At 39.6% G+C, this 26,805-nt stretch overlaps 1 protein-coding gene across 1 annotated transcript; it reads right to left on the bottom strand.

The window, feature by feature from the left end:
* Positions 1-1,939: 1,939 nt before the first annotated feature.
* Positions 1,940-26,359, bottom strand: LOC119423090 (polymeric immunoglobulin receptor-like). The gene is made up of 8 exons (XM_037690499.1): positions 26,323-26,359; positions 23,000-23,296; positions 20,731-21,051; positions 17,695-18,006; positions 4,664-4,996; positions 3,418-3,717; positions 3,230-3,295; positions 1,940-1,950 (listed from the first exon to the last, which is right to left on the bottom strand). The coding sequence occupies exons 1-8, from the start codon at positions 26,357-26,359 to the stop codon at positions 1,940-1,942; spliced, it is 1,677 nt and encodes a 558-aa protein (XP_037546427.1).
* Between the last annotated feature and the right edge of the window lie 446 nt (positions 26,360-26,805).

The raw sequence follows: 26,805 nt of genomic DNA, 5'->3' as shown, positions 1-26,805 counted from the left end.
TCGGGGCACTGGCTGGTCTTCCTGTGTGGCATTTGCGGTGGGGGTGCTGTGTGTGTGGGGGGGTGCATAGGTGGCGTGCTGGGGCGTCTCCGGGCCTATGGTGCGGGGCTCTTGATGTGGGGGCCGGCCCTCCTCAGCTGCGGCTCCCTGCTGCTCTGCCCTTTGGGCTGGGGCCGGCCTGTGGTCGCTGTCAGGTAGATGGTGCATGCTATCTGTGTGTGCCTGTTGGTTGCTCAGGTTGGGTTTTTGGTGGTACCCCTCTCTTGGATCAATTTGGGCCCCACATTTGGTGTGGGGCCCACTCCCCCCGGTCGTGCCCCCCTTTGGCGGGGGACCCCCTTGCCGCCGGTGCATTGGTGGCTCTCGGTGTCTGGGCTGGGTGGTGGGGTGCACGTCGGTCTGCCCTGGTTGCTGCCTGGCGGGGCCTGGGTGCCCTGGCTCTGTCGGGGCTCTGCCGGGGGGTGGTATGGCCTCGGGGCTTGTGGCTCGGTGTCCATGGCCGGATCTACTTGGGGGGGGCATGGGTCGCCGGCCGGACCTGTGGGCTCGTCGCTGCAGCTTCCTGGAGGCTCTGCATTGTGGTGGCTGGGGTCACCCGGTTCTTTCCTCTGCTCCTCTCTGGGGGGGTGCGGTTCTCCCTGTTGGGAGACTCCTGGGGCTCCGGGCCTGTGGGCCGCTGTGTGTCTGTGGCTCCGGTCCTCCCTATGTTGCCATTGTGTCCTGGGGGACGGGTCTGTGGGCCCCCGCGTCCACTATTGGGCATTCTTTTGGAGAAATCTGGTGGTGGCAGGCGTGCTTGCGCGGGTGTTTGGATTCAGGTGCTGTGACAGATGCACGCTAGGTTGGGTAGTGGCGGAAGCTAGATGATTCCTTGTGCAAGGTCGAATGTTTCATGGTGATATTGTGGGTGGCATTGTGCTGTGCATGTTGTTTTGTCGTGGTGGTCTCTCGTTTTATCTATTTCTCTTTTATTATTTAATTATTCTTCTTTCTTCTCTCTTTAAAAAAAAATAAAAAAATAAAAAAAATAAAAATAAAAAAATAAAAAAATTGAGCGATGACGATAAGTTCATTGAAACACTTCACAATGTGTCTACACTTAAACTGAGCTCAAAAAAAAAAAAAAAAAAAAAAAATCGTGTTGTGTCCATTAAGTGTTTGTATGCGCCACATATATTTAAATGAAGTGTAAAGAGCTTCGCTGCCTCTTGGAGCCACTGATGAAGTGAGTTTAGAAGTCATGGTGCGCACGCTCACCATATCAGGAGCTCCACACTTCTTCCTCCTCCCAGAGCGAACGTTAGTTCCTAAAAAAAACATGTATTCAACTTAACATTATGACTCTCAACAATATTTATTTATTTATTTTTGCATTTTGTATGTGCTGCATACCTTTTGCCCTGCATTTATAAGTTATGATCAGAGCAAGCAAAAGCGTCAGCAGAAGAGCAGGAATGATGTAAATCAGCATCTTCATTGGTGCGATATCTGAAAAAGCATACAAAGTGTAACTACGTGCATCATAAACAGTATATTTGTCTTATCTTGAGCCACCTCAACAAGCAGGGCAGGCCTCGCTCTCTGTATCAGTTTTTTTTTTTTGTCAGAGAATTTTTGGTCAAATATTTTAAATGATTTTATTATTATGGCTGAGAACATTGTTCCCCTCTGCCCTGAGCCCCAAACAGCCGAAACATCTCCTTTTATCTCTGCCCACGAACCTGTGATGTGCGGTGAGGTTTGTGACAGGTGACTCGTATGGAATCGGATGCTCACAACCCAAAATAGCAGCTTATATTTCAAATTAGCCTTTTTTTTTTACTTCCTCTCTCTAAAACCTTCTGTTTCGACTGAAAATCGAGTTTAGAAAAATCCTTTAGTTTTGACATACGATCTTACTTTTTGTCTATACAAATTTAAATGTGTATATTTTGCCCCCCTACAACCCGTCTGCAACAGAAGAACACACAGCAATGTTTCACTGTCCTCATGGAGCAGCACTGCCCCCTATCTGTGCGGCATGGTACTTTCTGCCTCACCCTGTGTATTTTCAGTGTGCATTATTTATTCTTTCATTTAAAAGAAACAAAACAAATTCATCAAAAAGAAAACAACATTGAATGAAAAAGGTGCAGAAAGAAGAAGAAAATTCTTATAAATGACCGATTATGACCGATTACAAAGCAGATATATGTCACACATTCATTCAATATATTAGACGGTCTGTAGAACATCAACATGTGTAGCACATGTGTAATCAAACATGTATATTGGCAATATAAAGAGAGACAGCAATGGGCATGCTCCAACCACATACTTCATATATTTTATATGACATAGCGCCCCCAGAGGTGAACCACAGCACTACACTGCCTCGCCTCTCATTGTTTAAACAGGCAATTTAGTAATTTGACCATCGAAGTGCTAAAATAATTCAGAAAACAGTTGTATAGAATAGTCAAGTTGTCAAATATATTTTCTCTTATCATTGTTAGTATTTTACTTGTCATGATGACCGAGGAGGCACTCCTCACCTGCCTCCCCCCGACTGCACGTCACTGCCATGAACCAGATGTTTGTGTAAATGAAGACTGCAGCTGGCTTCAAGAACACCTGAACTCTGTGAACTCTGAGCTGAGAGGAGTATAAAAGCGAGCAGATAACGCAGCTCGTGGCTTTTTTTTCTGTGACTGCTTTTATGCATATTTTCCTGTATGTATGTTTTTATATAGTCTATATCAGGGCTATTCAACTGGCGGTCTGCAGGCCTTTAATCCAGCCCACTTCATTAAAAAAAAAAAAAAAAAAAATATATATATATATATATATATATATATATATATAATTTTTTTAGGGTTCTGGGTTTGGGTTCTGTTTACTGCATTTATGATTCAATGCAATAAAATAAACACATTTAAAAAGTAACAGATCAATTTAAATCTTGGTTTATTTACATAATGACTTTAATAGCTGGATGTCCAGCCCCTAAGCTGCTGGTTTTCAGAAACTGTGGTCCCCTGAGCAGTTTTGTTGACTAGCCTGGCCTATACAGTATGTAACATGTCTGGAAATCAGACCTTGTAAATAAAATGCCAGTTAAAAATGTTCTTTTCAGTAAACATCAGAAAACGAGAGAATTTCTCCAACAGTTTTGTATTCATTTGTCATTAATGTGAAGACGACCATCTTGACTGTAAATTAAAAAACCACAAGATTTAAATCAACCTACATTTGTCACGGAAACGCTTCGCATGTAACTTGGGTTTATCCAAGGGGGCGCCTCTTAGACGTTTATCTGGAAGGAGAACAAAAAGGTTTGAGACTTCTGAATGCGAGTTTTTGAGAAGGGCTTACACCACAAATCTGGTTCATTCATAAAATATTTAAATCCAGTTGAGCGTCTCTGTTTTGTCTTACCCACTGACAGCTCAATCTTGGTGTAGTTTCCAACGCTCCACTGTGAGTCTGAGCCACACCAGTACGTCCCAGCATCACCTTCTTCCAGCTTCGTGATCATCACAGAGAAAGAGCTGGAGGAGACGTCCTCCTGCAGAGTGAACCTGCTCCCACTCGTCACCACATCAATGCAACTGTTGCGGTCGTCTCCCTTGCACAAGAACTTCCTGTTGTGTCTGTGTTGTGGTGGATGAGGACAAGACAAAGTGATGGTATGTCCCACTGTGGAACTGGTGTAGGTTGTCTTCACGCAGCACCACGCTGTCAGGCAGAATTAAGACATTTTTAATTAATTGTGTCTTTTTGTTTCATGCTAAAAGTTGCAGCTTAAGTGAAAAAAAAATGGCAACAGCTAGAAGAATGTTTTTAAAAAATGCTAATGAGCAGCATATCTGGTCATGGTATGAGCACTGTCACATTAAAAAAAGAATGAAACCAACACTAGCGGAAGAGGACCAATATGAAAACATACTTTTTGTCATGATGGCCCTAATCATCTTCTATGAAAGAGACAAACTGAGAAAAAAGCAGCTGTTAGTTAATAAGCTTCACACTGTTTTCACATTATTTTAATTTTTTCTTTTCTTTCGGCTGCTCCCTTCTTCTGGGGTCGCACGAAGACTTGGTGATTGTTTTTATTTCGGTTTGTTTTATGTAGCGCAAAGTCACAACAGCAGTCATCTCAGGGCACTGAACAGAAACATTCATATATAAAAATAATAATTTAACATTATGTATCTGAGGAGCAGACTGCTTTGAATTTAACTCCATGGTAGAACTCTCATCTTGAGCGAGCATGAAGGCGACAGTGGAAAGGAAAAACTCCCTCATGAGGACGGAACTTTTAGCAGAACCAGGCTCAGGACAAGATGCTAACCTTGCTAACTAGGCTAACCTCTGCACCACCACACCCGTTTCACACTATTTTATTAATAATAATAATACTTTATTTATAAAGCCTTTTAAAGCCATACAAAATAACTAAAATAATTTTGTGAAAACAAAACAACTTTCTCCAGAAGTCCCCCCAAAAAGAAGAAAATGTTTCTTTTCCTTCAACGTTTATCTTCTTTTGTTGTAAACTCATCAGCACACACTTTAATAACTAATAAAAATAATCATGATTACGAAAAAAAATATTACAGAATAAAGCCTGTAGGTGAATTTACTACAAGTTGTCATTCCCCTGTTAGTTTTGACTTTTTACCTTTCTGTACTTCGAGATTTACTTGAGCAGAGTAGCTATCATATCCAGTCCTGGTCAGCCCACACCAGTACGTCCCAGCATCCGTGGATGTTAAACCAGAGATGGTCACCACAAAGACGTGCTTCTCTTTGTCATCGTGTGTAAAGTATCTGTCCTTCTTTACGTCTGTGGATCTGATCAAAACATGTGAGTCCTCACTGCAGTCGTTCTTGCACAGGTACTTCTCATACGACTCGTAGCCCTGCTGATACAGGCAGGAGACATTTACGTCTCGCCCCTCACGTCCAGAAACACGGATCAGCTTTGCTGCACCGCTTAAACAACACAGAGCAACTGGGAAGAAAGGAAAATGTAAAATCACAAACTTTGCTTAAAAATGATATAATTTGTAACATATATAAAGAAAATTAATAAAATTACAACTTAGTTTTATTGATAATAAAATTAACCCAATCTTTTACTAATATACCCAAAATTAATTTAATTTCAAAACAAAATCTGAGAACGGTAATTCAAAGGTATTTACAAACATTTCAAATGAACATGTTTCCAATATGTCATCACCATAAATCTAAACCAGGAAGTCATTATATTAAAGATTAACATAACACGCCGTCAGAACCTCACACAAGTCCAAACATTAGCTGAGTTCATGACATAACAAATGATTTAGTTCAATTTTATATCGCCATAAACCTGAAGAAACTTACAGCAGAGGCACAACTGGAGAGTTCGAGAGCGCCACGACATCCTTCCACTGCAAACAATCAGAAAACAAGCAGCGATCTTCATGACACTGAAAGAAACAGGAACATAAAGAGGTCCGATTTTCTTCCTTCGTGTGTGAACGTACGACAAAATGCATTCCTCCAGACCAGACAGCGTAACGTCACATCCATTAATAATATCATAGCTTTTTGACTTCCTGGGATGTTTTCTTTTTGTTTCCTGGGATTTTATTACCACGTCCATTTTCTGGGATATCATTCACTTATATTGTTTTTGTTAAATTAGTTTAGTAAAAAAACGATGACACGACATTAAATGAAACTGTTGCAACACTCAACTTGAAAGAGGAAGAATTCCATAAGATGGGATCTGAAACCAACAAGAGCTCAAAATTAATTGTCCTCTAATAAAACATTTGTCCTAATGTATTCCTTTAAATATGGGCTGAAGGAACACGCTGCAGTATTCCAGTATTTTTTCTTGTGATCCTTGTAGCGTGGAACCAAGTCTTCCTGGAGTCTTGTATCCACTTTGGAACCTGCCTTTGAGCCACATCAACCTTTTTAAGTTTCCGTCCCGCCACTCTCCAACTTACCTTCATGTCACCTACCGTATTTTCCAGCATGTAAGTCGCACTTATTATGCATCAAAGCTGACCCCTTGTGTTTATTATGCCTTTATTTAATTGTCAAAACAGGTTCATTTCGCCTGGCATCCATCCATCCTTCCATCCATCCATCCATCCATCCATCCATCCATCCATCCGTCCATCCATCCATCCGTCCGTCCATCCATCCATCCATCCATCCATCCATCCATCCATCTATCCATCCATCCATCCATAAGGATTGGTCTGTTTCATGGTGTTTAGCCCCATCTTGTGTTGTGTTTTTTGTCTTATGTCCTTCTTAGTTTCTGTTTTCTATAGGGTTTGTGTTTTCCTTGTGTACGCTTCCATCTAGTGTTGTGTGTCTGTTCCTGCACTCCCTGGTTTCCTGGTTTGTCCTTTTCCCTGATGTGGTTCAGCTGTGTGTCCTCACAGGTGTTTTGTCTCATTTGTCACTGTATCAAAGTCTGTGTTAGTCCTTCGTCCTGGCATTACTTCCTGTCACCCTGGTCCTCTGTGTTTCCTACGTGTCTCCTGAGATTATGTAAGTTTGCTGCACTGTCAGCTGTTGTTTTTTTTTGTTATTATTAATAAATTATTTTATTTATCTCCTGAGTCCTGGATTGTCTGCCTGCACCCCTGGGTTTGCCTTCACCAGCCATCATTATGACACCATCCATCCATCGCAGCCGGAGCTGCTATCTCTCCAGCGTTCCTCCGCCTGCACCAACTGAGTGAAGTGAGCGCACATGGGAGGACTTGCTGTTGCAGTTCTTAGACATTTAAAGCTCTTTCAGAATAATCTCCCCAAGGACCTTGTAAATAAACCTCTTTACCTTTTATGAATGTGTGAATCTTATTTTCCTCAGACTGATCTAATCTGCGTCAAATACACTGTAATCATGTTACACGCAGCTGAACATCCTTGTTAGCTAAAATAAATGGCAAGTATTTCGACATAGTTGCTGTTTCTTGATTTGAAAATTTTGACAAATAATGCAATTTAAGAATCTATGCCAGTACACGGACAACAAAATGTGCCTCTAATTTGCAGTAAAATGTTTTATTTAAAATTCTTTTCATTCAGGTGAGGTCCTCAGTCCTCAAAAGCCAAACTGCATAATTAGACAAAATAGCTTACGTTTTGTACGAGGCAACTTGTGAACGTTTAAAGTGAAGAACTTCAAGCATTCTGTGCAGCATGCACCAGGGCTGAAGGGTGTTCACAAGACTTTACACCTTTTTGACTTGGACGCAAAAATGTTTGACACATATCAGGGTTTTCACAGCTGTCGTTAGTCTTTATTTCCGCTCGGATAAATGTCTCAAGAGAACTTTATACTTCTAATTTAATCTGCAGTATTTTTAGATTGATGTGCATGAACCAGCTCCGTGTTCACTGCTGCGTATGTCACAGCCACGGCCATTATTTATTATAACACCATATGTCGTCCAACATTCATCCTTCTGTCAAGTAATCACAGTAACTTACAATGACAACTTTATGAGACTATTCAAGTATTAATACCCACAGTGATAATTTAGTCATCTGAGATTCCTAGTAAGTTCCATTAAACAAGACCTTAAGTCAGGATATATAATAGCAGCAACTTAACAATTCTAACTTGAGGAAACACTGATTATGTCACTTCACTTTCAATTTTGCAAAATAGAAACTCACGGAACCGTGTTTCACCCTTTTATACATTGAACACAGAGTGTTGTTTTTTACATTAACTAACAGCTTGAATATAAATGCCAACCCAAAACTAAAAAGAACAACCAACAGGGACAATTTATCTTAAAACATAACCTGGAAAAAGTCTACCCATTTATGTCCCAAGACTACCCAGCAGCCCCTGCAGCTCCCCCAGTCTCTAGTGTTCAAGAACAACATGCACTTTCAACAATTCAGAATGAAGTTTAACAGTAACCTGCAGAACTTACTGTTTCTGTAAAATAACATCCTATAAGGACACAAAAATACACCTTTAATATTGAAAATTGTAAATGTGAAACTGAATGGGACATTTAACCTTCATTTTTTTAGAGCAACTACAATTTCTGTAGGGAGTTTTGAATCACGAATCTTCACATGGTAAAACAAAACAAAATAAAATTCACTGCAGGGGATTCCTGAAGGTTCAGACCCCTGTAACTCACTCAAACTACATCAGCTTCATGACTGGTCTATTTTCCTGTCAGTTATTTAACAAGCTCATCCTGCAGAGACTCAGCTGTGCCTTCTCTCCTGACAGTGAAGTCGTAACCAAGCTCCTCAAGAGTGTATTTGACTGGAGACATACATTTAAAAGAATTTGATTGGATAACAATATTTTCATGAATTCAAAAAAGTTGTTGCTCAACTGCAAAGTCCATCCACACATTTATTACCATTATCAATCCATCCATCCATCCATCCATCCATCCATCCATCCATCCATCCATCCATCCATCCATCCATCCATCCATCCATTATTGGGGGCTGCCATTGCATTGCATGGCAGGCACCTATTATTCTACACCTCCAAAGAATGTCTACATTTCTGTCTCTGTTAATGCGGCCCAAACCACAGCGTCTACTCCCACAAAGTTATATCAAAACAACTGGCTTGGCCCCGGGATGTGTGCTTTTACTTTTATTGGCATTTCGAGTTACCATGGTTACGTAATTTGCGAACAAAGACGCAATATTTCCTCAACTCCAGGAACTAGTTGGTGACTGCCCACTTATTATTCTACACCTGAAAAGCATATATTTTTCAACTTTAATGCGGCCCGAACCGCAACAAGGACCCCCACAAAAGTTATATCAAAACGACCGGCCCGGCTCCGGGAAGTGTGCAGTTACTTTTATTAGTATTCGCAGTTACCATGGCGACATATTTTGTTAACAAAGATGCCTTATTTACCACAGGAAATGAATAGGAGAAAACTCTTCACAGAAACCGAGTAACGTATGGAGCCATTTTGGTTCAACATGCAAGGAAGGCACCTATTATTACCTATTATCACCTATTATTATTATTATTAATTAGTAATATTAATTATAAATATTAATTATAAATTATTCATGTAAATAATTATCTGTTTTAAAATCAATAATTATTAATATAATTGAGTAATATTTAAAATTAATACTAATTATTGGTGTGCATATTATTAATATTGATTATTAATTATTAATATTTTATTAATTAATAAATTAACAATATATAAATAATCAATAATATTAATAATCAGTATTTATTATTAATATTAATAATCATTAATATTAATATTTATTATTAATAATAATTTAATTATAAATAGGCAGTCCCCGTCAAAGTTTCTTCAGGAAGTTTCTAGTTGTTACCTGCTCCTTCCTTTTAGGGTCACGGGGGTCACTGGTGTCCATATCCAGCTATCACTGTGCGAGAGGCGGGGGACACCCTGGACAGGTCTTCAGTCCATCGCAGGGACACATACAGTAGAGACAAACAACTGTTCACTCTCTCACTCACACCTAGGGACAATTTAGAGTTACCAATCAGCCTAACATGCATGTTTTTGGTCTGCGGGAGGAAACTGGAGTACCCGGATAAAACCCACGTATGCACGGAGAGAACATGCAAACTCCACCCAGAAAGGCCCCCTGGCCAGGACTCAGTCTGGAGTATGTTGAGTCCTTTAGTGTCGCAATCAGAAAGCAAGTTGCGTTAATTATATGTTGGTGCAAATATGCCCATCAGGTTCAGCAGAAGTGATGACTATAAACTCTTTATGCAGAATACTGCAGATCTGTGTTGTCCTCAAAGCACAATTTAAATAAGACAATCTGTTGTGAACACAGACGTAACAAAAATGACAGAAAGATAAACACATCTTCTCACAGTGAGCTCCATGTCTTAATCGTTTTATTAAGTTGTTTTTTGTTTTAACACAAGCACACACACACAAAGAACATACAACAAAATCACCTCCCACCGTACCCCTTCCACTCCGGATCAGTTACACATAATAAATAGTCTATACAGGCATTGACATGTTTTTTAACAAATGACAGAAAAGGCTGCCAGATGTCCCAGAATCTTCCAGCAGAACCATTCCAAAATCTTAGCCACAAAATGTTTAGAGGGGTACAACATGAGTTTCATGTTTTAACCAGTTACAAAAGATACATCTTTAAACTACACAAACAATATCTGACTGTTCCAGGGAGGAAACACATTCAGGAAGGCATTTCTAAATCAACAAGTAATGGTTTAGGCTTCTTTTTTTATTTTTATTTATTGCATCCTTATTTTTACTTCTTATAAAACACATGTCCTTTTGGTCATGGTTTTAGACCTGTGGCTTTGCTTTTAATATCACACAAAATAATTACTTTCAGTTTTGTTAGATAAATCTGGATGTCTGGCAGTGAATCACTGTCAGCTGAATGTTCTTCAACCACATTTTGTGTGCTTGTTTCTCCTAAATATGAAACAGATTTTACACCTTTTTGACAATATTATTTGTAAATAAAAACGCCTGACATTCATCACTAGACTACAGGATCTATAATTTTACTGACATCACTGCTCTCTCTTTATGAAGCAGCAAACTGTTAAACTTCCTCATTTTTTTCCTCCTTCTGACCTGCAGAAGCCACTTGTTTAAGAAACGTGAACTGTTTCCCACTAAATAGCCTAGAAATTGCGAACTGCACTGGCCTTTAAGAATCAGATGTTTTTGCTGTGGCAGTTATTTATGGGAGGGTTTCCTCTAAAGGGTGCAACAGTTCAGTGAAATGTGGGCTGACTGCACCAGTGTAGAGATGCTGTGTGGTTGACGTCCCATTGGAGATGCAATGCTCACTTTGTGAGGACTTTTCTGAACTCGAGAAATTGCATTTCCTGCAGAAATGCAGTTTGAATGCTTATTGCCGAAGAAACGGCTGAAATTAGCTAAAAGCAAGCTGAAATGTAGCTGAAACGGACAAGCCTAAGTTAGCAGAAGAAAGCAAAGAATGCATATTTACTGAATTTGGTTTAAATAAACATAAATGAGCATAAAAATGAGTAAATTAGTTATAAAAGCTGGAAGTAGCGAAGAAATAGTTGAAAGTAGCTGAAAAGGCAGGAAGACGCTTAAATTACCAGAAGAAAGTGGAGAGAGCACAATTGTGCCCAATTAGGCTAAAAAAAGCAGAAATGAGCACAGACAAGTGGATGATAGCTGAAAGAAGCAGACATTTCCCACAACAAAAAAAAAACAGCTGAATAGTAGCTTAAGAAGCAGAAAGAAGCTTAAATTACCTAAATGAAGTGGAGAGTACATTTTTTGCTGAATTAGGCTGAAAAAAGTTGGAATTAGCTGAAAAAGCTCAAATTAGCACAAAACAATTAAATAGTAGCTGAAATAACTGAAATAGTTGAAACTTGCATAAATAAGCTGAAAGGAGCAAAACAAGCTGAAATTAGACGAAACAAGTAAGAAGAAGTACAAAATCTAAAAAAGTTAAATCTGGTCCTTGAATGTTATTGAATGTCCAGAGGACCAGATTTAACTTTTTAAGATTTTTCTACCTGGATTATTGAGCATGCATAAGGATATGGGAAGAAGTACAAAAATGTTCTAGTTAGCAGACTAAACCAGAAAGGAGCACAAAACAGCTGAACAGCTGAAATTAGATGATTTTTTTTAATTTTTTTTTAATTTTTTATTTATTTTGCACAATGAAGCTGAACCAGAACAAAATGTGAAAGGAGCAGTAAAAGGTTGTAAACAGATTTAAAGGATGTAAAATGAGCTCATTTCATTTTCTATGAGGAAAACGGTGGCAGAAAAGGCTAAATAGTTCAAAAAGCTATATGTTGCACCAATACCAAAAGTCATAGGATTGTCCTGAATGAGCTGAACGTTTTGATATTTGATTTGTTGAAATAGCACAAAAAATTGTGGAATGCGACACGTGTCGAATAACGTACAGAAGTAAAGAACCCGGAATAATAAATATAAACAGGATCACAATCTTTTTTTCATTTACCCTTTATTTATCCAGGTCGTCTCATTGAGCCACGAGAACTCTTAGTTTTTTTGTTTTTTTTTAGAGAGCAGATGTGGGCCTTGCTCATGGGCCTAGGGTGGGGTGAATGAGGGTGGGAGCAAGTGTGGGTGCTTCACCTACCCCACCCACAATTTTGATGTTGCCGGGGCTTGAACCGGCGATCTTCGGATCACCGGCCCACCTCTCTAACCTCTCCGCCACCACTCCCTCACCAGGATCACAATCATCATAAGCATTCACACTATTAGCTGGATGTACAACAAATGCACCCCCTGAACGATACACAAACCGATAAGTCTGAGCCTCAGTGTTTGACACGATGGGTTTTATGGAAGGGTTCATTACAGTAGACTCCTTCTGATGTGATGTTTTCATAATCTGCCTCTTCAACGTCAGAACCAGGCCGCTGCTGTTCGGAGGTTTGCTGCTGCGATCGTATTACAATAGCATTGTGATTTTCATAAATCTGGAAAAATAAGCAAAAGACTGTAAGTCCTGCTTCAAAACTGGTTTTCATTAATATAATCTGAAACATATAGACCACTCACTCTAGACATATTTTGATGCACAGAGCTTAAAAGTGTTTGTGTTTGCTCCCGAGCGAGACAAGATGAACAAATCAGAATGGGTGAAATGTTTGTTTCCATCTACAGGTTACCACAGCCCCGCTAACAGCTTAACAGCATGTTTCGATGCAACTTCCACAAGCTCTCCTTTTTCCAAGGCGTCTAACAAGTGAGGGAAACTGCAGTTTGAAGCAGCTGTCTCAGTAGAACTAGTTATAAATGTGTCAATGTCAAAGTGCATAAGGAAATGTGCGAGTTATTCAGTGCACGTGAGGCGTTAGAGAAGTTAATTTGAGAGTGAGACTGTACTCTGTTTTAAAATCAATAATATAAAAAACTGCTGTAGCTTCCTATAAAGAGGTGTCCGCTCTTTCTGACGTTTAGCTTCAGATTCAGTTTTCTTACATCTTCTGCATCCATCCCTTTTTCAGAGTTTACAACTTCTATATTGGTTCCAAATGGTTCTGCAAAAAAAGGAGAAATAATCACTAAAGATCACACATTTGTTAGCTTGAACATGTTTCTTGTGATGAAGAAATAAAAAAAACTTAAGTCACCTTTCTTTTTGCACAATTTGTGCCTGCAAGCTGTGACCAGGACGATTATCACTGTCAGCAGCGCTGCAGCAGAAACAGCATAAAGCGCTTCATCTGAAACTATAAACCAAAATAAAGATGAATAAATACACGTTTCACTTCCTCAACATCTTCTACAGCATGACACTTTTTATCAGAAGCTGAAATTAATGTTACAACAAGGGCCCTGCATGCAAGTCAGAGTCATTTTTGTGTTAAAAGTCAAAACTGGGCTGAGGTGGCAGGAAGATTCAAATATTTTAAATGTGCCTTTTTTTATATTTCATTACAATTTGTATATAAAATAGGGAAAAAGTACACTTAAGTCATAAAAGGCAGTGTAGAGATATAATTCCTCACTCTTTACCAAAACATAACATGCATAATATGCAGTATTTTTTTTTTTACCAGTACTAAAAGATGATTTCCCCTTCTTAAATTATAAAATTATTTTATTTTATTAATTAACAGTCCCAGAGTCCAAACTGTAAATGCAACAGTCTCAGTCTTTAAAATAACAATTAAAAATTCAGCTTTTAGATACAGTTTGATCCGTCAAAATCTGTGGGTTTTATAGTTTTATAGAGATTTGGAGTAAAATCCTAAATTAATAAGAGTCTCAGTGAAGCCGTCAAATAAACTTTGAGTTTACTAGTTTAAAAACAGAAAAGAGAAAAAAAAACTTGAAATGCTCGGACAAAATATAGAAGATGTTATGCTTTCCATTGTAACCACTATCTAACTGGTTTTAACGACCAGCTGGAAAGAGAACACATTTGCAGTTTCTGTGGTGGAGTTCCCCTTATTTACTCTCATTTCCTCCATTCTGAACCATAACTGAGTCCAGAAACCAACAACCAAAACAAAAATACCCCCACCCCATCATCAGCTGCCAACTACCACAAGTTTGTTTACCTCCGGTCCAGAAACAGCCGAAGTGACTGAAAAAAGTTTCACAGATGTGACGTCTATTCAATTCAATTAAAAAATACTTTATTAATCCCAAAGGGAAATTATTTGTTGTTGTAACTCGTTATCCTCATTTCATTAAGAGATGTTATAGATACTGACGGCTGTAGGCAGGAAGGATCTCTTGTAAAGGTCCAGCCCACAGTGGATCCTAAGAAACTGGCTGCAGCTGCCATACGATCCGTCCACCCATACTCGGTTGGCCTCTCAGTTCCCCCGGGCTGTAGGACCGTCTGAATGCCGGGCAGAACTCCTCCCAGAGCGATGGACACTCCTCCCAGCAGTCTGCTGAGCTCCTCGTCGCTGCGGCCAGCCAACTGTAGGTGTTGAGGGACGATCCTGTCCTTCCGCTGTCATGAGCCGTGTTTCCTGCTAGTTCAAGGATCTCAGTGGTCAGGCACTCGAGCACAGCTGGCAGGTAGATGAGAATGCGTCCACAGAACATCCTTTTCAACTCATTTGAGATTTGGGGCTGTAGTTGAGATATTATTTGAGCTTTTGAGATGTTAATCAGCTGCTGTTGGTTGTAGAAAACTGCCTTGTTGCCATGGTTACGCATCATAACAAATGTCCAAAACGAAAAAAAGTTTCAGTAAAAATCCTTCCAGTTGCACATCATCCGATACCAGAGGAAACAATATCATCCAAAAAATGTGAATTACATCCAGAAAAAGAGAAATTAATGTTTCCAAAAGCAAAATCTCAGAATAAAAGTAACAGAGCTGCTCCAACATGTAGCCACCTTGAGCAGCACAATTACTAGTTCTTACTAGTTATTGAGGAGCTATTTAGGATCAGGAAGACCAACAGTTTAGACGCATTGTTTTTATGCTCAGGTTTGTTGAATAAAGTATACAGATGAAAAGTTAATTAGGTTGAAACTGTAAACTTGACAGTCTAGAAGAGGTTTTGCACCTCCCTGCTTGATCCACAATATTTATTCCTGACTTTTGTCTTATTCCGTTTTTCTCGTTTATTTCAAATTCCCTCACATTTTATTACCAAAATGACTTCTATGAGATTCAACACCTGTCCAATTCTGCAATATCTATTTACCTACGGAGTAGTAGTGGTGTACAGATCAATCCAAATATCAATATTACCATTACTAACATCTGTATTGTATTGATGTACCATATTTTTTGGACTATAAGGCGCATCGGATTATAAGGTGCAATAAGCGAAACAAGTTCATCTTGACTGATTTTTGAGCGCCGTGTACCACATAAAATCAGTTCGAGGTCAGTAAGCACAACCAGAATTAATGCATAAGACTCATTGTCGATTTTTGAGAAAACTAAAGGATTTCAAGTGTGCCTTATAGTCCGAAAAATACAGTAATGTACATGTACTAGAATTGCGCCGCTCAAGGTGGCTGCATGTTGGAGTAGCTCTATTACTTTCATTCTGAGTTTTTGCTTTTGAAAGCTTTAATTCCTATATTTTTTCTGGATGCAAATCACTTTTTTCAGATGATTGTTTACTCTGGTATCATATGCTGTGCAGTTGGAAGGATTTTTACTGAACCCTTTTTACTTTTGGACATTTGTTATGAGGCGAGACCGTGGCAACAAGGTGTTTTTTTTAACAACCAGGAGCAGCTGATTAACATCTCAAAAGCTCAAATACCTCAACTACAGCCCCAAATCCCAAACGAGTTGAAAAGGAGGTGCCGTGGACGAATTCTCGTCAACCTGGCGGCGGTATTCGAGTACCTGACCGTCGAGATCCTGGAGGTGGTGGGAAAGTCGGCTCATGACAACAAGAGGACCGGGATCATCCCCTGGCAACTTCAGCTGTCTGTCCGTGATGTTGCCCAGAAGGACCGAGAGGCCCGTCAGATCTGACGGCAAACTGGATCTGGGTGGACGGGTCGGTATCTGTGACCAGATTCTTTGGATTTGCTGCAAGAGATCCTTCCTGCCCACAACTATCAGCATCTATAACAACTCTTGAATGAAATCAGGATGATGAGCTATGACAACACTTAATTAACCTCTGGGATTAATGAAGTATTTTTGAATTTGAATGTAACATGTATTTTTCCTCTAACTGTACAATTCCTCCAATCCAGAAATGTAATAAAAGGGAAAAATGTTTTGTTATTATTTTTGAACAAAAACAAAAAAAAAACTTGGGTTTTAAACTGCAAGTTAATGGTTAATAGTAGAAGGTGAAACTTAGTCATGAAAATATGTTCAGATTTAACGTTTTGATGATAAAACACTACACACTGCTACACACGCTAACTTTTCCTTAGTAAATGCATATATTGGTCAAATCAGCTGCATTTCAAAAATCGATTCATGGAAGCAGAGGACTCGCTGTGCGTTTCGTCGAAATTTAACAAGATTACCACCTAAAAACAATTATTTGATTGTTTGACATTATAGTAAAGGTCTCAGTTGAACTTTTTCTTAATAAATGCACTTTAATGGTCAAATCAGCTGCATGTCACCTGGGCGGTGCGGCGAAATGCAGTTGATTTGATGCTGGCTCCAGAAGTTCTGGAGTGAGACGAAGGTGGCTCTGTATGGCAAGTCAAGTGTCTCAATAATAGCCACTTTTACCTATTATTACCTCTAGTGGTTGGAAAAAAGTGGTCTAAAAATAATATTACGAGTGTGCAGACAAAATCACTAATAAGTTCTTTTCGGCTATTTCTTCTGTTTCGTTCTTGGTCCGCGGGGTTTCCTTGTGTGTGTCTGTATTTCTTCTTAGAGATTTCTGTCTTATGTGTTGTTGAAAGAACCTCAAGCCTCCGTCGTCATGTTGCATTCTGTTCTTTTTCTCCACACTGGCCAACAAACAGAATCTGAGCTCCTGAATGTTCTTTTACTAAAATAAAAAAGTGCAACGACTTGACTAGCTGTCAAGCATATGAGCCTCAAAACTATCATCTATCACTATTATTATTTTTTAACCTCTAGAGTAGCATCTAGCTTTACTTTAGTCATCATGCCAATGATTTTCAGTCAGGTCATCTGAACAGTTTCTTTTTTTGTGCTGAAACGTTTCACCTTCCATCCAGAAGGCTTCATCAGTCAAGGAAACACAACACAAAACTGATTATTTCCCCAACAGCTTATTCCAAAGTGGAACAAACCAGTTATGTTGGTGCTAAGATGGTCTCTTTGGTACTCCCCCTCCTCCGGTGCTGTCCCTCTCCCTCGTCGACAGTCATGTCAAACTGGTTCATGGACTTTGTTGGTTTTTGTTATCATGTTTTGACTTTAAAAACTAACCTTGAACTGTCTCCATTTTTTATTGAACTGTATCACTAATTTTGCACTATGAACTCTGCCAACACATCTTGATCTCAGGTCAACTCAGGTTTTAAGCTGATACTGCCATTTGAATTAAAATAAATTAACAAATTACTTTAATTGAAAATAGCCCTACACTGGTTGTGTTTGGAGGAAAAGTATCTGTGTTTTAATGAAACTTCCTTGCAGACTTAGAAATGTAAGTTTTTTTTTCCACCTTCGGTCTAAATCTCCACACTTGAATCAAACAAACAAAAAAGATTATATTTATCTTTATTTAAAATGTACCTGTGCTGCTTTTATCTACAGCCAGATGAAACTGGGTGTAGTCTCCAACAGCCCACTCTGGTTGTGATCTACACCAGTACGTCCCAGCATCACCAGCTTCCAGCTTTGTGATCGTCACAGAGAAGAAGCTGGAGGAAATGTTGTGCAGCGTGAATCTGTCCTGGTCCATCGTCACGGCTTCACAGCTGCTGCGTCGCTCTCCTTTACAGATGAACTTCCTGTTGTTGCGATGTTCATGTGGATAAGAGCACTGCAAGGTCACTGGACGACCCAAGGTCCCTTTTATGTTTTTCGATTTCACACAGCACCATTCTAAAGGATGGAAAGAGAAAATGGTTTTACGTCCTGATGCATGTTCAATAATCCAGGTAGATAAATCGAACAAGGTTGAGTCAGGTCGTCTGGACGGATTCTGCTTTGTTGACACATTTCGTCTTTTATCAAAAAGACTTCTTCAGTCTGAGACACTGCAGCAATCTCAGTCTTTTAAATAGCACCTGATCACAGTGGATCAACCTGTTTGCTGCTGACAGCCAGAACCAGCTGTTCACATGTAAAAGAAGGACCATCAACTTCCAGGTATGGCAATGAGGTAGAAGGTTGCGTTAGACACTGCTCCTGACAAGAATCCTGAAAATTCCCTTTAAAAAAAATGGTTCACTCCAACTGAGCTTGATTTGGTTGCACTGGAAGACCGAGCAAAGATAAATCGATAACAGCAATGCAGGTTGTCAGACTTTGGACTGCAAAGCGTGGAACCAAGCACAAGCGAGGCTAGCAAAATAGCTAGCAAGTGGCCGAACAATAGCAAGGAAGCTAACGAGGAGCTAACAGCTAACATGGACGAAAGGAATAACTCATCCAACGACAAAGAGGAAATACTTGGAGCAATAAAGAGTTCAAAGTCCGAGTTTTCTGTAAAATTCGATGGTGCTATGACAGCCATAGCAACAGTGCAAAAAGACGTGAGTGAGTGTGCCAAACGTTTAAGTCAGAGGAATGTTTATCCACAATGGAAGACGAGCAAACGTTGTTAATTCACAAAGGAGCATGGAAAAAACAAACAAGCTAATGGAGGAGAAAGTGGTTGACACAGAAATGAGATCTCGTCTCAACAACCTTAGATTGGTGAACCTCCCTGATGGTGCTCGAGGCTCCTGTGGCTTTTGGAAAGTTGGATACCAGAGGTATAGAATTTGCCTGCCCTGACAAACCCACTGATTCTTGTACGAGCTCATCGCGTATGGCCGAAAAGAAACGCAGAAGCACCACCAAGTCAGGTTTATAGTCAGGTTATGAGGTTTCTTAATTTTAAACAAAAATATGCTGCATTCAAAGCAACTAAAGATGGATATCCTCTATAAGAACCAAAGGGTGAGATTCTACAACGACGTCGCTACAGAGATACACAAACAACGTAAGCAATACGATGGAATGAGCTTGGGCTGAGACATGGCATCAGCCCTCCGGCTAAACTGGTGCGAACGTACCCAGAGGAAACTTTCAAATTCCACATGCCAGCGGAGGATCAAACGTTCATCGACAGGATTCAAAAGGGGCAGATATGTGTAACGGAGTGACTGAATGGATTAAGAACTGATGGAGTGTAATCTCTGTGCATTTCCTTGCAAAATATACTTGTGGTATAAAATTAAAGGTACATTTTGATTCTTTTCAGAAAATAATCAAACATGACCGCTTCGTTACCTCTCAGCCATGTTTAGAACAGTGATTACCAAATGGCAGGTACCAATCCACAATTTCCTGAAGGATGATATATTCACCAAGACTGGAGACACTAAGAAAGTGGAAAAACTTTCCCTGGTCTGACGAGTCAACCCGTAGAACGTGTTATAGAAGATGCCAATTGTATCTTTGGGTTCCTGTTCTCAGCTGACAGGAGTGACACCCGGTGTGGTCTTCTGCTGCTGGAGCCCATCTGCCTTAAGGTTGCACTTGTTGTGAGTTCAGAGATGGTATTCTGGAGACGTTGGTTGGAACAAGTCGATATTTGAGCTACTGTTGCTTTTCTGTCATCTTGAACCAGTCTGCTCGTTCTCCTCTGACATCAAGCCATGTTGGTCCACACAACTGATGCTCATTGGATAATTTCTCTTCTGTGGACCTTTCTCTGTAAATCCTAGAGATAGTTGCATGTGAAGGTTCCAGCTGATCAGCAGTTTCTAAAATACTCGGACCAGCCCGTCTGACAACAACCACATCTAAAGTAATTAAAATCCAATTTCTTCCTCAATGTGCTGCCTGGTTTGAACTTGAGTCTTCGTCACCTTATGATGCCTAACTCCACCGAGGTGCTGCCATGAGATGTCTGATTAGATACTTCTGTCAACAAGCAGTTGAACAAGAGGACCAGTTCTGGTGTGCACGCTTCATTGATAAGATCAAATATTATTCTCCAAATTAACAATCAATCACTGCTGGTGGTGCTTGAAGTAGTAAATTATGACGCCAAATGCCTCGGTAACAACTTTTTATAAATTTGTTTTAAATGATTGTTTTTCAGTTCTGTAACACTTTTTAGCATTTTTTTTTTAAAATCAATTAACATTCTGGCCAAAGACACAGACTAAATCACCAAATGACACCTTTAACATCAGACTTAACAACTGTGAGACAACAACAACAACAAACAATAAACAACAAATAACAACAACAACCAAACAACAACAACCAAGAAAAAACAACAACCAAGAACAAACAACAATAAACAAACAACCAGCAACAAATAACAACAGCAACCACAACAAACAACAATCACGAAAAAACAAACAAGCAAACAACAACAACCACCAACAAGAACCAACAAGAAATAACAAACAACAACATACAACAAAAACCAACAACAACAAGCAACAACTTAAAAATAAACCACAACAACAACAATAACCAGCAACAACAAGAATCCATAGAAGAAGAAAGAGAATAATTTTGGCCCCTAAGCTAATGTAGTTGATAATCTCTAAGAGAATATTATTGGATTCACAAACATTTCAGGTTTTAGGTGTGACCTCTGACCTTTGATCTCCAGTTCAGCAGCAGAGAAATCATCCAGTCCCGTTTCTCTTTGGACACCACAGAGATACGACCCAGAATCCTCCAGGGTCAGATTTAAAACGGTCACTGTGAATGTGTTTGACTTCTTGTCATCGTTGAGTGTGACTCGTCCGTTGTGTCTGGTGTTAGAGGTGATCAGCGCCTGCTGCAGACATGTGGAGCGCTGGTTTCCTCTGCACATGTACTTCAGGTTGTTCTGGTACTTGGACTCATACGGACAGATGATGGACACTGAACCTTCCTCTACACCTTGGACTTTAGTCACATTGTCGCAGCAGCTGTCTGGTAAAAAAAATAAAAAATAAAATTAATTAAAGGAAACATATTGAAGCCACATAAGTGTTTAAAAGAAGTGTGGCCAAAACTTTCGTTTTACTTTCTTTGGATTTTTAATGATTATCAGCTTGAAGCCGTTGGGCCTTTCGCGTCCTAAGAGCTCATTTAATTTATTCCGATCCAATTCAAGAGTAGCACACCTCAGAGAAAACATCTTCCAAGCTGTTATAGAAAACACAACACTTCTGACAAATAAATAACCAATTTACATATTTATCATTAAATGATTGATAAAAACATAAATGTTTGATTTCGCTTTATACGTTATAGAACCTTTAAACCTCACAGGGTGTATGAGGAGAACAAATTACCTCAGGGACATCATAAAGGACAAAGATCTACAGGTTTTATTTTGTTATTGTTGTTTTCACATTGTGGAACTGCCGTTATGTTTGGTGCTTGTTTGGTCTTTAAAAAGCAAGAAATGATGCATTGTAGCGGTCGTTAGTTTGAGACGTAGACCAGTCTCAGCTGAATGTAGATGTTGATTTTAGTCTGATTTTAGACGTCTACAAAACGTTCACCTCAAGGCTGCATTTAGTCCATTCAAAGCCGTCTATGAACCAGATGTTTAGTCTTTTCAACCCAAAATGCTTTCAGGAAATGCTAAATTCAAGATTCTCAGATTAGTCAGGTCATCTGGATGGCTTCTTTTTTGTTGCTGAGACATTTCGTCCTTTATCCAAAGGACTTCATCAGTCTGAGGAGCCACAAACAAACTCAGTCCCACAAGCAGCACACCCACATAGTGAATCAAGCAGCTGATGGTTTCTGGGGGCCGCCCCCTCCCCCATCAACTCGACTGAGGCAGCCATAGGCAAAGTGGTTCAAAACATCAAAGTTCATGCTCAATAATCCAGGTGAAAAAAATCCAACAAAGTAAAGTGAGGTCCTGTGGACAGTTTCTTTTTTTGTTGTTGTTGTTGAGATGTTTCATCCTTCATCCAAAGGACTTCATCAGTCCAAGGAGCCACACACAAACTCAGTCTCACAAGCAGCCTCAAATCATTGTGTTTAACACTGACTGCCCGTTAACATTCATTTATGCTCAGTGAGCTTTTAAATTGAAATTAAATAAACTAATTTGAAAAATGAGCAAAACAACTGACATTTCTTAAAGACAAAAAAAAAAAAAAAATCTAAATAAATGAGTCATAAATAACGGAAACATGGATGATAAGAGTCTGACCCTCAGCTGCCTGTTTCCTGATGTGATTCCTCTGTGAACTGCTGCACCTGATTATTTATTTATTTATTTATTTATTTAACCCTGCATCCACATTAAAAAAAGTCACTTCATCCATCAGCTCCAGTGTGACTTTTACAGTCCTGTATAACTTGAGGTTTCTGTTTTTTTGCCAATGTCTAAAAATGTTTTTAATATTCTAAATACAGTGAATTTATCTTACTGTACAGTATGCTCTTATGACGGGGCAATTTAGTGTAGTTGTTCTGCGGCCACATTTACTAAAAGTCAACACCTCAAGGATCGGGCATTCAGCAAATATTATCACAACATAAATTTAATTTAGGATTTAAAATCTCGTTTAATTTCAAACGACTTCATTATCAGACGGACTGAGTTGTGTAATCCTGTCAGCGATCACGTCTCTGGTGGAAATATTTGCCATTTAGGATGTTTTAAATGTTATTTTTATTATCGTTGTTTCTCTGATTTAAACTTTAGTTTTATTTTAAATGAACTCATGGGTGTGTCAGACTGAGCTCACCCACGGGCTGAATGTGGCCCATGAGCCACCAGTTGAAAAGCCCTTTTACGAGTTGTTGCAACAAAAACAGCCTGAAACAAAACTTAAAGGTGACGTCATTGTGTAAGAACAGTGACTTGGAGTCCGATTTTATTTTGCCATTCTTTTGCTGTTATTGAACATACCTGGTTGTATTTCCAGCTTGACTTCGGTGTAGATGTCTTTTCCGCTTCTACTCACCCCACACCAGTACTTCCCAGCATCGGCGAAACGAAGATCTGCGATGGTCGTCGTGAAGACTCTTGTTGTTTGTTCGTCAAAGATGAAATATTTTGTTCCGTTCGTTTGTGATGTAAGAATAAGTATGTCACTGTCACCGCAGTTGTCTTTGCACAGGTACTTCTCGTAGTCTTCATAACCCTGACCGTACGAGCAGGATATGCGTGCACCTCGGCCTTCATATCCAAACACGTGAATCAAACCTGCAGCACAGGTCGCACAACTCAGAGCAGCTGGAAGACAATAAAAAGAGATAACTAGAACGTTCCTGGAGAAACTTTGACGAGGGCTGCCAGGCTGCTGCCGATTTAAATTCTTGATTTGATAGTAAATTGTGTTTATCTCAGCTACCATTATACCAAATTTCAGCTGAATAGCTGTAAAAATAGCTGAGTTATGTAATTTTTTCTCTTTTAGCTAAGGCAGCCATCTTGAATTTTGGATTTTCAGTCAGAGACTATTAAGCATCTTTCTCAGCTACCAAATCGCCAAATTTCAGTTGAATAGCTCTAAAAATGGCCGAGTTGTGTTTTTTTTTCTTTTAGCCAAGGTGGTCATCTTGGATTTTTAAATTTGAATTCAGTGCGTGATGGGGAATGTTCTCAGCTACAACCTCACCAAATTTCAGGTCTGTATGTGTAAAAATGGCTGAGTTAAAGCCATTTAAAAGTAGCGTTGGTGGCCATCTTGATTTTTGATTTTGATACAGCATTCGATAGGAAACATTCTCAGCTATCACCACACCAAGTTTCAGCTAAATATCACTAAATTTGACCAATTTATAGTGTTTTCCCTTTTTTGCTTCATCAGCCATCTTGGATTTTTGATTTTTAATCTGAATCTATTAGGGATCATTCTCAGCTAATAATACGCCAAATTTCAGCTCAATTTCTCTTAAAATGGCCGAGTTATTATATATTTTTTCTCTTTTAACTAAGGCGGCCATCTTGGATATTTGATTTTCATTAGGAATGTATTACAACTCGCTCTCAGCTACAATTGTAATTAATTTCAGCTCAATATGTCAAAGAATGACTGAGTTATAGTCAATTTTGTGTTTGCTGAGGTAGCTGTGGCAGCCATCTTGGATCAAAATGGCTTCAAACGCTCATCAGTTCAGGAGATACATCTCTTGATTACTTTCTGTGAGTTTCAAACAAATCCAACAATCTAAAAAAGTTAAATCTGGTCCTCTGGACATTCAAAAAACAAAACAAAGCAAAACAAAATAAAACAAAATGTAGAAACGTTTCGTCTCTCATCCGAGAGACTTCCTCAGTCTGAGGTGCTGTATTCAGCTCAGTCTCTTAAATAGCACCTTCTCAGAGTGGATCAACCAGTTTTGCTGCTGACAACCAAAACCAGCTGATCACATGCTCAAGAAGGACCATCAGCCTAACAATGGATCATTAGCACACTGATGGCTGTTTACTGTTCACAGAGGGCTGAGTGATACTAACAATCACAGCATTGTAAGAGGGGGACAGTTGAACACGGAGGCCTCCACCCCTGTTTAATGATGGACAATTTATTTTCACAAAGATGGCCTCCTTTACTCCTCTCTCAAACCATCGTTCCTCTCTGTCCAGAATGTGAACATCTTCATAAAGAGTGACCGCTGGCCTGGAGATGAGTGTAGACTGCAGAGTCCTGGCCTGATGATGTTGATCTTCTGTGCTGGGCCATCCTTTTGGCCAGTGGCTGTTTAGTTTCCCCGATGTAAGACTGATCACAGCCCTCCTGACACTGAACAGCATACACAACATTGCTCTGTTTGTGCCGGGGGACTGGATCTTTGGGATGAACCAGTCTTTGCTGTAATGTATTTTGGGGTTTAAAAGCCACTGGGACGTTATGTTTAGAAAATAAATGTCTCAGTTTCTCTGATACTCCCTCAACATATGGAATGACCACTGGTCTGGGTCTGGGTTCCTCCTTTTCACCTGTTGGCTGACTGGAGTCCTGTTTGGGTTTCTTCTCTGCTTTCAGGAAGGCCCAGTTAGGATATCCACATTGCTCTAGAGCCTGTTTTGTGTAGGATTTCTCCTTCTGCCTGGCTCCTGAGTTAGTGGCGACGCTGTCTGCTCTGTGATACAGAGTCCTGATGACTCCTAACTTGTGCTCCAAAGGGTGATGGGAGTCAAACTGCAAATATATCAGACTATACTGTATATATAAGACTGAGCTGAATACAGCACCTCAGACTGAGGAAGTATTTCGGATGCAAGACGAAACGTTTCTACATTTTTTTATTTTGTTTTTTGAACGTCCAGAGGACCAGATTTAACTTTTTTTAGATTTTTCTACCTGGATTATTGAGCATGCATCAGGAAATCCAACAATGATTTTCTGTTTAATAGTTCAATATCTCAAAGAATGACCAAGTTATAGTCAATTTTGTGTTTTTGCTGAGGTAGCTGTGCATCAAAATGGCTCCAAACGGTTATAATGCCAGAAAAAGCTAAATATCTCCATCCATTTCTTTCATCCATTTTCTTTACCCGTTTATTCCATTTTGGGTCACGGGGTTCACCGGTGCCCATGTCCAGCAATCACTGTGCGAGGGGCGGGGTACACCCTGGACGGGTCGCAAGTCCATCACAGGGACACATAGAGACAAACGAGACAAACAACTATTCACTCTCTCACTCACACCTAAGGACAATTTAGAGTTACCAATCAGCCTAACATGCATGTTTTTGGTCTGTGGGAGGAAACCGGAGCACCCGGAGAAAACCCACACATGCACGGAGAGAACATGCAAACTCCACCCAGAAAGGCCCCTGGACCGGGGTTTGAACCAGGGACCTGCTCGCTGAGAGGCAGCAGCTCTACCAGTTGCGCCACCGTGCTGCCTGCTAAATATCTCAAAAAGCTAAAGTTGCACCATTACCAAAAGTCATAGCAGACATGTCCTAAAACAGCTGAATGTTTTATGTATGATTTGTTGAAATAGCACAAAAACTGTGGGAGTAGTTAGATGCCGAATAACGCACGGAAGAACAAGTGAATCACTATAGTGTGAATGCCATTAATGCCTTTAGGCATTAATGGCATTCACACAATAAAGAAACCCTTATTGGGTGTAGAATAATAGGTGGCTTCCATGCATTGCAATGGCAGCCCCCAATAAAATAAAGTTTCACTTACAAGGTTTGGTTCTCTGCCGTCTGTGTCGAACAACTCATAAATGCAAACAAATGTCAGTATTTTTGTGTAAACGACTTACTGAACAAGACGAACTGCAGGTTATGGAGGGTCCACATCTTAGATTCCCTCTAAGAAAATGAAACTTGACAGGAAGTGAGTTTACATTTACATTTCTCTACGCCCACTATTTGTCAGTGTGAAAGAAGCGTTTCAAATTCTCTCACTTCTGTGTTCAGAGGTCGAATTTCAAATACATTCATTTTTTTCTTAGTAAAAATAAATAATTAAATAAATAAAAATCAGAGGTCAGAGTCCACTGCTATCTGGGTATCAATCAGCAGGTAGAAAGAACGTGTCACTATTTATGTGTTTATGTATAAGTACTTACTCACTTGTTTATTTATGCTTTTATTTCTGTGATGAATCATGGCATCATCTTTACCCGTTATCATATCATCAGTTTTATTTGTCCTTGTGGTTTATGTTTTATTCTTCTGTTCCTTGTGTTTTGATTCCTTTACGTCATTAGCCCTGATTTGGACAGTTGACCTTCACTGGGTGG

This window comes from Nematolebias whitei, chromosome 16 (assembly GCF_014905685.2).
Source record: "Nematolebias whitei isolate Nwh7 chromosome 16, NemWhi1, whole genome shotgun sequence".
Lineage (NCBI taxonomy): Eukaryota > Metazoa > Chordata > Actinopteri > Cyprinodontiformes > Rivulidae > Nematolebias > Nematolebias whitei.
Note: the sequence above shows the minus strand (reverse complement) of the source record. Positions and strands in the feature narration are given on the sequence as shown.

What these genes read in the sequence shown, in the direction of transcription:
- LOC119423090 (XM_037690499.1), bottom strand. Translation starts at nt 26,359, where the DNA reads ATGTGGACCCTCCATAACCTGCAGTTCGTCTTGTTCA. An exon ending in CCTGCAGTTCGTCTTGTTCA is followed by an intron (nt 23,297 to 26,322) that starts GTAAGTCGTTTA and finishes CCTGTGCTGCAG; the next exon opens with GTTTGATTCACGTGTTTGGA. An exon ending in TGCTGAACTGGAGATCAAAG is followed by an intron (nt 18,007 to 20,730) that starts GTCAGAGGTCAC and finishes TCCATCCTTTAG; the next exon opens with AATGGTGCTGTGTGAAATCG.